The following is a 9148-nucleotide window of genomic DNA, read 5'->3' on the forward strand; positions in this document are numbered from 1 at the left end:
AGAGAGAGAGAGAGAGAGAGAGAGAGAGAGAGAGAGAGAGAGGGAATCAAAGACTGTAGGAGAAAGTGTTAAAAGAATGAGCCAGAGAAAGAAAGAGAGTGCTTTTCATCCATATGTTCAGATGTCTGATAAGGTTCATGGCAGACTGCGCCTCCTCCTGCCCTTCTCTCTCATCTTCAGCCAACTAATCATAAGACTGGACTCCTTTGATCCCACTGGCAGCCTGATACACTGGTAACTGTGTGTTACATTAAAGTGTTTGTGTGTGTGTTTGTGTGTGTGTGCATGTACACAAGGATACTATACGTGGTGAGTGTGTGTGCGACCATCCATGCAACAGGAATAGTCTGAGCTCTATTTATGAAGGTGTATGAACATGTGTCTGCACAGGTCTGCATATGCGTGTGTGTGTGTGTGTGTGTGTGTGAGGCCGTGGCCACCTGCTGAGTTGAGCAGTCTAGCCAGTCATGTTCCAATCCACCAGACTCACATAAGTACTGGCTGAACTTTCTGCTTGCCTAACTGGCCCTCGTAAAAATGTAAGCTATAAATGTGTGTATTTGTGACATTTTTACAAGGCACACAGAAGTATTTTATTTCTCCATTCTTTTTCTTGGGCAGAACACATACACATAGAACTTATACCAACTCTATTTACTGGCTTCTGGTGAATCTATTTTGTTTTTGTTAAATCGTTAACTGGTTTTTCTTCTGGAGATCTATTTGAATGTCTGCTTGTGCTAAGTGCTCAATAGCTATTGTCACAATTAGTACTGGTGTTAATAATGTTGTCCTTGCTCGTCCTTCAGAGCGCCTGTCAGCAGGAGCTGGACAGCGTCTTAGAGGAGATCTCCAAAATTACCTCTGAAGATAACAGAGGCCCGCTGGAGGACCTGTACGGACTAAAATTTCCCAACTGTGACAAACATGGTCTGTACAACCTCAAACAGGTGAGCCACGGACAGAGCACTGGTCTCACATTCATGCCATTTTATCTCGACTGAACATGGCAGCTTCACCATTGAAAATCATGGTAAACATGACAAAGGGCAATGTAAATGTCAGCAAAAAAAGAATGACATTCTTCTAAGATTGAGGTCACCCACACACTTAAGGTAAACACTTTGAAATATCCACTGAAGACACATTGTTTAAAAACTGTTGAATGATTTAGAAAAGTAAAAAATTGTATAAATGCAACCGATGCAACTCAGGATGACCCATAAACAAGACAGGACACCCCAAATATAGTATGTACTTTCCCTATCATATGTACTTTTCCAAATTAGTTTAAATATCATAATGGAACTAGAAATTAATTTTGGATACTTGTTTTGATTGTTAAATGGATTTGGAATGATCACATTTTTTTTTAAATATTTGGTGAAGATTGGAAGAATTAATGTCTTGCAACTCTATACATCTCTGCCCTGTTAACAAATGCTTATTGATTAGGGTTGTAACGGTTCTTGTATACATGTTGAACCATTAGGATACAGGGGTCACGATCGATTGTAACCAGAATACACGTAGACTGATTCACTTAATGTGGAAAAAAGAGACATTTCCGCCTGGAAACTTTTACCTGTAGGCAGTTATGGTTAGATGATATGGCCAAAAATGTTGTCACATATTCATGATATTGATCCATAATTATCACAATATATATAGTATATAACCCGCGCCACACAGCCCTGAGATGGCAAACTCTAGGAATAACTATATCGGAAATAAACTTTATCTAAAGCTTTTAGGTTGTTTTAATGCCCAGCGCTAAGTGTTATAGGTTGCAGTTATCAAAATTTGCTAAGGTCAGACAAACTATGGGAGACCCACCTGCACATTCAGGTCAGCTACAACAGAAACGGAGAGAGAGTTGTTGATGAGGACAAGGACAGTTGCGCCACCGTTTTAGATCATGTGAATGAAAACACATTGAACGTGCTCATTCATATTCAACGGCATCACCCAGATGTACAAATCACCATATTTTGAATTTCATAGCATAAAAGGTGCTTTTCAGTTGTATAGTCTATTGTGACCTATTACCTTTTGGGAATAAACACTTTCTTCAGTGTTTGTACAGTGTTATACTGAAGTGTTAAAAATGTTCCTTTTTATTTAGGAAACAAATTGTTTACCTAAGTTGCCAGAAGACAAAATGTTACCTCAGTCCCCAGCAGGAGTATTGTGTCTGTTTTTGACACTTGCACTACTGGCTATGCAAAATAAATGAATAGCATTGGATCCTTATGCTTTTTTTTCTGCCATATCGGCACCGAATCGGGACTTCTGTGAACCATTACATCCCTGTTGTTGATACAAGCGTCATTCAAATGCAGTAGTTTACATGATAGTCAAGTTCACAAAGTTCCCCCAAGATACCACATTTAGTATATCAGGTATTTTAGCAAGATGGCCATGAAATGACAGCCGTCTAAAACTCTATAAACAGTGTCTCAGTAATAGGCTGAGGGGGTGGTGTTTGACTGAATTGGACATCTGTGCAATCTTATACCACTCTCCGTGTCATTCATTCCAATTCAAATATTCAGCTCACATGGTGGTTATTCCATATCGACTCTGCAGTGAGCTAATTTGTCATCGAATTAACGTAGAAAAACACGGCAAAAAAATGAAAAAACTGCTTCTTCCTAAGGGTGGAATGTTCCAAGAATGTCACAATACTGGCCACACCTCAATCAGTGTCGTCACAGCAGGTGTCTTGCTTTCGACAACAGATGGACAACACCTGCTGTGACATCACTTATTAAAGTTGTGGCCAGGGTTGTGACATGTTTGAGAGTTTCATCCCATAGAGAGCAGTGCAGCAGTAGTTTTCTGCTCTGCGGGATTCACTGGCGACTTACTGTTTCATGGTGAACACGAACACAAGAGGGACACCAGTCATCAGGTTTCTAATTCTGCTGGTAGTTATGTGACCACTGTCTTTATTGATTAAAAAGGCTTGTGTGTGAATGTGATTGATCACCAGTCTTTCTCCCTTTGTTGCTTCTCCGCCTCCCTCTACCTTTTTAAAATCCGTCTCGCACACACACACACGCACACACACACACTCATACTGTACCTTTTTGTTCAATTCTCCCCTGGATTTTCTCTCTCTCTCTCTCTCACTCTCACTGTCACACACACACACACACACACACACACACACACACACACACACACACACACACACACACACACACATACAAAAGTCAAGTCCCCACTTGGCTAAAGTAAATAATATAAACCAGAGGGTTTGAGACATGATTTTAGCTTGATTTAAAGCATGCCCATCAGGGGACTTCCAAAATGTCCCTTGTTTGCGATGCAGTCCCCTGTTGGTGAATGTGTAACGACACGTAAGTCCACTGTTGGATAGGAAGGTAAGTGAGCAAACGCTCTTTTATCAGCCTGGCAAAATCACCCTGGAAAAAAAATATAACCTGCCCCCCTCCTCCCACCCCTTTTTTTTTTTGCAAACACACACACCCTCCTCTTCCTTAACACTCTGGTCTTAGACACACATACACAAAAATGCCCGTGGAGATGTTGTCATCATGAATGAGGCAACAGTTTCTGAGCTCAAGGTTACAAGGCAATAAAACAGTTTGGCGTACTTCATGGGAAGACTTTTGTTAGGCCGAGGAACGAACTGTGCTTCCGACTAGGGGCTTGAATTTGAATTCTGCTCATCCATAGAAATCAGACGGAGGAGGACAAACAAGGTCACATATCCAGTGTTTTCTTACGAGGATAGTAGAGCAGAAAAGAAGATTTGAATAGGCGCCACAGTTTCCTAAAGCAGGGCTCTCAACCACTCAGCCAATTTTCATCACTGGTCACAAACAACAGCATTGTTTCGGACCGGAGTCCTCGGTTCCCAGGGAGGAACACTGTACCTCCTCAACACCCGGGTCCCTTTTGGAGTTGTCCCTCCTTGTCGCGGGGTAATTACTGTAACTGTCACTTTTTTTGTTCTTTCTCATCGAAGGAAGAAAATGGAAAGTTTTTTTCTTTCCCCCCAGCTCTTCATTCTTTTGGCCGTCCCCTCCGCGGCTGCCCCGCGTGCGCGATGTAAACTGTGTCCACTTCAATTACGACCTCATTTCTGAGTAGAGGGGGGCTCTACTCAGAAAGTGTGAGGGGGGCGGGGCTGGTCTACTGGCATGCCGCTGTGTGTGTGTATGTGTGTGTGTTTGTGAGTGTCTGTGGTGGCATGTGTGGCTGTGGATGGGTTGTGAGTAGGGGGCATGACCTGAGGATGGGCTGTTATTGGGTGAGTGTTCTCCCACCCGAACCATGGCCCTCACTCTCATCCAATAGCCCCCCACCACCAGAAGATCCACAAGTACACACACACACACATCTCAAGCCACCATAGGCCATGCTTCATTAACGCACCCCCTATTTTCCACTGTGCATCTTTACCCCTCCCACTTTTTTCCAGTGTTTTCCAACTTGTCTAGTTTGTGTTTTTCTTCCTTCTCTCCAGTGCAACATGTCCACCCACGGCCAGCGGGGCGAGTGCTGGTGCGTTAACCCCTTAACCGGGGTCCAGATTCCAGCAACGCCTAAAATAAGAGGGGATCCCAACTGTAACCAGTTTCAGGAGGAGCTCAGAGCGATGCCCACTGCAGCAGTGTTTCACTAGCACAGTCCAGCACATCCTTTGACAGGGTTGGGTTTTCTTTACAATTCCAAATTTACAAAAAGGATTTGTAAAAGAAGTTGCTATATATCAAGGCTTTGTTTTTTGTTTTTTGTTTCTTGAGAAATGAAAGCATACCACTAGGTTAAAATATTGTTCCTGTTGTGAAATTATCTAATATAAAAAGACCAAAACCAACAGTGTGTCCATCTCTCAATGCTTTCCGACTTCCCTGGCTTGTCTGTGGGACTCAGACTCAAGCTCATGCATACCTACTATACATTTACAGTACATCTTTACAAAAGAGGGGCAAATATATAGTTTCTTTTTTTAAGTAATGCCCTGAAACAGCAGGACATTACTTTTGGGAACTATTTTTAGCTGTGGATTAATACACATTTGGTGTGTAAGTATTTATAGATTTACGGCAGCAGGACAGTTTATGTGGGTTTTACTCAAACTACTGTGCTCGTCAATGTAATAAAGAAACATGCCAACCAGTGCATTTATAGGGGGAAAAGTTATATCATGCAGGTAATACTTGCCAGTAGGATCTTTCCGTTGTTGCTTTCAGCCATTTCATGGGATTTGTTGACAATACAAATAGAATACCAGCCTTATCTTTTAAAGCTGCATTAATTGATTTTTTTGGGCCACTTGGGGGCAGCAGAACAAGCTGTAAATCACAACATTTGAAGTATTATTATTTCAAAGTGAATGTGTCTGCAGACAGAGCAAGATTAACATTCCTTTGGAGTTGTGTTTTTGACCCCCCCTGACAAAGGTTAGTACAATATTCACTCTTGTTTTAACTCTCTTTGGATCTCCACTGAATCCTAAAAATGATCTGGCTCTTTAGCTGCTAAATGCTTCACTATGATTGGTAGCTTTGCCGGCCACTTGGTGCTGTGCAGCTATTGTGCAGTGGCTTTAGTGGGTACAGTGGGAAGGTTAATGAGAGCAGTGAGACTGCGCCAAAACAATAGTTGTCCGTGGGTTTATGTCTATGAGCGACCATTTTCCCATCGCACATAGTCATTTGATTTATTGTTTTCATAAAAATATCGATTAGTATAGCTTTAAGGTTAAACCTAAGGCTATTATTTGCATTCAAAAGACGTGTGTACTATCTCTGTAATTGTTTTCTTTTTAGGGGGACAATGTCCAGTACTACAGAAAAAAAATGCTTTTTGGTTAACTCTACATTTATGCTTATAAAATCTACACTTCCACGCTTACACACACCAATAAATAAAAACATTTAACATACTTTTTAAAAGTATATTCACAAGTGAATAAATGTATATGAATCTAATACATCATTATTTCTCAGACAAAGAACAACTGTGTGTTGAAGGCTTTGGACATTTGAATGCTAACAGTGTTGGCTCTCACCTGCCTTGATCAGTGGATAATCATGCGAGATTCGATGCTATGCTTATGAACTAGTATTTTAAACAAATTAGCTTTTAGTGTACTTGAGCAGAGGTTAAATACTTACAGGTGCTCCTTGAAATCCTTCACAGATATGTACACACGATCCAGTAATCATTTTAGTGCCAACAGGTTGTGTAACCGTGTTTCCATGAGTACATACTTTAATTAAGCAGGTAATTAAAAGTTGTATCACTGTCATACTTTTCACTGATTGTATCTTGTAAAATTCCACTGTTGCTGCACCAGCTTTGCTTCCTACATTGTTAGCTGTAAATTAATAAAATTCAACTTTGCTCTGACAATCTTTACTCAAGATGTCAAATCTGACACCATCCATGTGTTTTCCATGAATCCACACCCATCAGTTTGGTTAGCAGCATAGAGCTGTTGTTGTTGTTCGTCAGCAGTTTTCCCATCAACACTTGTCAACTCCAAATAAGTGTCACTTGAAAAAAAAATGGCACTTGCGGTAATAATGTTGGAAGCTGCTGTGCGGCTTTACTATTTATATCACTGCTGTATGTTCAGACATGCATGTGTGTGTGTACCCATGTGTTGCTGGGGTTACTAATGAAGTGTTGACAAGAGGAGGGATTAGGATGAGGGGCTGACATTGACAAATGTGATACGAAGCGGGCAAAGGTGTCTATGAATAAACCAAAAAGTACGCAAATACACACACACACACATACATTATTGTGCTGCAGATCATGGTCTAAAGACGGGTAACCAACAGAGGGATGTGGGGGTGCTATTAATGATTGTGAATGCCCCAGACAAAACTGGATATTGTGACCGCCGTGACAATGTGTCTAACTTTGTGCAGTATTGTCTCACTTTTACAGGCCACAATTCTGCCATCAATGGGCTGTAAACAATCCGCTGTTGTTGTCCCTTAGACAGTCAAGTGAGTGATGGATAACATGGAATGTGTTTATCTTATTTCAAAAATGCATGTCATCCATTGAAGCAGCTGTCAAAAACACACTGATTCTTCGGCAGATGCAGCGTAATCAGAAAGTTGTGTTATATATCTTTTATTGCAATAAAGATTATGGAAGTATTTGCACAGATTGCATGTGATTCAAAACAACAGTCTTTGTAAACTTGATATGTCAACAGGTCCTTGATGAATCTCGTGAATCACAGTGACATGATGATTCTCGAAAAAGGGGATTTTAAAATGCCCCCAAAGAAATCTGATAGATATAATTTTTTTGGTTTGTGTAAATCACCAATACTAGCCTGAATGGAGCAAGGGCTCTAACGCAAGCAAGTTGTCTTGCAATCTGAAGATTGGCAGTTCGATCCCTCCAGTTCAATGTCAATGTGTACTTGGGAAACTCAACCCCAAGTTGCTACCGATGTGCAGGTGGCACCACGCATGTAGCCTCTGCCATCAGTGTATGAATGTGTGTGGAAATGGATGAATGATGACACGCAGTGTAATTGCTTTGAGTGGTGGAAAGACTACAAATGCGCTAAACAAATGCAAGTCCATTTACCATGTCCATATGAAACAAATGCATGTCAATGCATCTTTCAGGTCAAACTGGCCGTCAGTTTCTCAAGTCAAATTTTTGTTAGAACTCATTATGTACACATTGAAGGGACCTTCCTAGTGCCCGGAGTTCTAATTTCGTGTAAGAAAGATTCAAGAGTTCAGATGAAGCTAATATGAGGCTTCATGATATATAGGAGGATATTTTCCAAATGTAAGGGTTTTTTAGGAGCCAAATTCCCTTTGTGCTGCCACAGACTGTATTTCGTTGCAGAGCTGGCAGAGAGATCCATCCTAGAAGTCACATGTAAGTTTGTTGTGAGGAAACAACAGCGGCAATAAACCTGCACACCGGCAAATCAAAAAGACCCACTGCCAAAAGCAACCTTAAAGAGACTGCTCACACCAAAATCAAAAATGTATATATTTCCCCTTTCCTGAAGTTCTATTTTTCGATTTGGATTGTGTTGGTGTGAGTTTTCTTGTTTTGGAGATATCGGCTGTAGCGATGTTTGTGTTGTCTTGAACATTATGGGACAATATGGCACTTTTCTTGTGGTGCACAAAGCAAGAAAAAATATATGTATTTGAAAAACTCAACAGCAATGTCTCTTTCTAGAAGTCATGACCCGGTCACTCGAGATAATAAACAGACCGTGTTGTGATTTTGGTGTAAACTATCCCTTTAAAGTAGCCTTTTGGAATGCATTTTTGCACAGACCAAGGACTGTGAATTTGGTCCCCCCGTCTTTTGGTGTCTAGTCGCAGTAGGAAAGGGTTGTCTCATAACTTTTGAAATGTTCATATAGCATGTGAGTATTGTTTTAAGGCAAAAAACATGAAAAAAAATCTAACAAAAAGGTCTGTAAATTCTCTCGATCAGTGTCAATCAATGTTGAAAAAATTATTTATGGTAGACATTGCACTGACTAATTGAGATTTATGATTGTTCAGGCAACAGTTAGGACTTATGTAAAGAGTTTATATGTTATACAGCCTAAGTACATTTAACCCAAGGCTTTGAAAAGTCCCCAAACAAAAGTCGCCATTGATTTGCCATCAAATAATTCAAGATTTGGGTGTAAAGAAAGACTTCTTTGAAGTTCTGGCCAAAAGTGTATCATATGAGACCACTCCGGACTGGCTTTGGCCTTGTAACCTTATACATCTGACAGTGTGCCAGTTAGCTGAGCACCAGTCCCAGAAACGCTCTTTCAGTACAGCTTTACAGCTCTGTTCAGTTTTTGTGACACACTGTTTTTTTTTGTTTGTCTAATTTTTTTTAATGTTTTTTTTTTTGGGGGGGGCCGACAGTTTGCTTTAAATATTTGACAGCTTGGCCTGGTGTCACACACGGATCTCGGGCATCCTGGGGTTGTTCAGCACATTTAATGGTAGTTTGAAGCTTCAATCTGGCCTTTTCTGAAAACAAATCAAAACAAGTGTCTTTTGTTTTGGGTTTGATAGATCAGGCACAATGCGCTGAGGAGGGTAGTTTAGCAGTGGGAATAAGAGTGGGGGTGAGTATGTGTGTGTGTGTGTGTGTGTGTGTGTGT

At 40.8% G+C, this 9148-nt stretch overlaps 1 protein-coding gene across 1 annotated transcript in view; it reads left to right on the forward strand.

Annotated features, from left to right (window-relative positions):
* The window catches only part of igfbp2b (insulin-like growth factor binding protein 2b), a 16857-nt gene extending 12007 nt beyond the window's left edge, over nucleotides 1–4850 (forward strand). The window contains exons 3-4 of the mRNA XM_031875076.1: nucleotides 810–950; nucleotides 4499–4850. Of these exons, the coding sequence (XP_031730936.1) occupies nucleotides 810–950; nucleotides 4499–4657 (300 nt within the window). The 3' untranslated portion in view covers nucleotides 4658–4850. The remainder of the gene's footprint in view (nucleotides 1–809; nucleotides 951–4498) is intronic.
* Nucleotides 4851–9148: the final 4298 nt, after the last annotated feature.

Source organism: Anarrhichthys ocellatus, unplaced genomic scaffold (genome assembly GCF_004355925.1).
Source record: "Anarrhichthys ocellatus isolate YVR2014 unplaced genomic scaffold, GSC_Weel_1.0 scaffold86, whole genome shotgun sequence".
In the NCBI taxonomy this organism is placed as follows: domain Eukaryota; kingdom Metazoa; phylum Chordata; class Actinopteri; order Perciformes; family Anarhichadidae; genus Anarrhichthys; species Anarrhichthys ocellatus.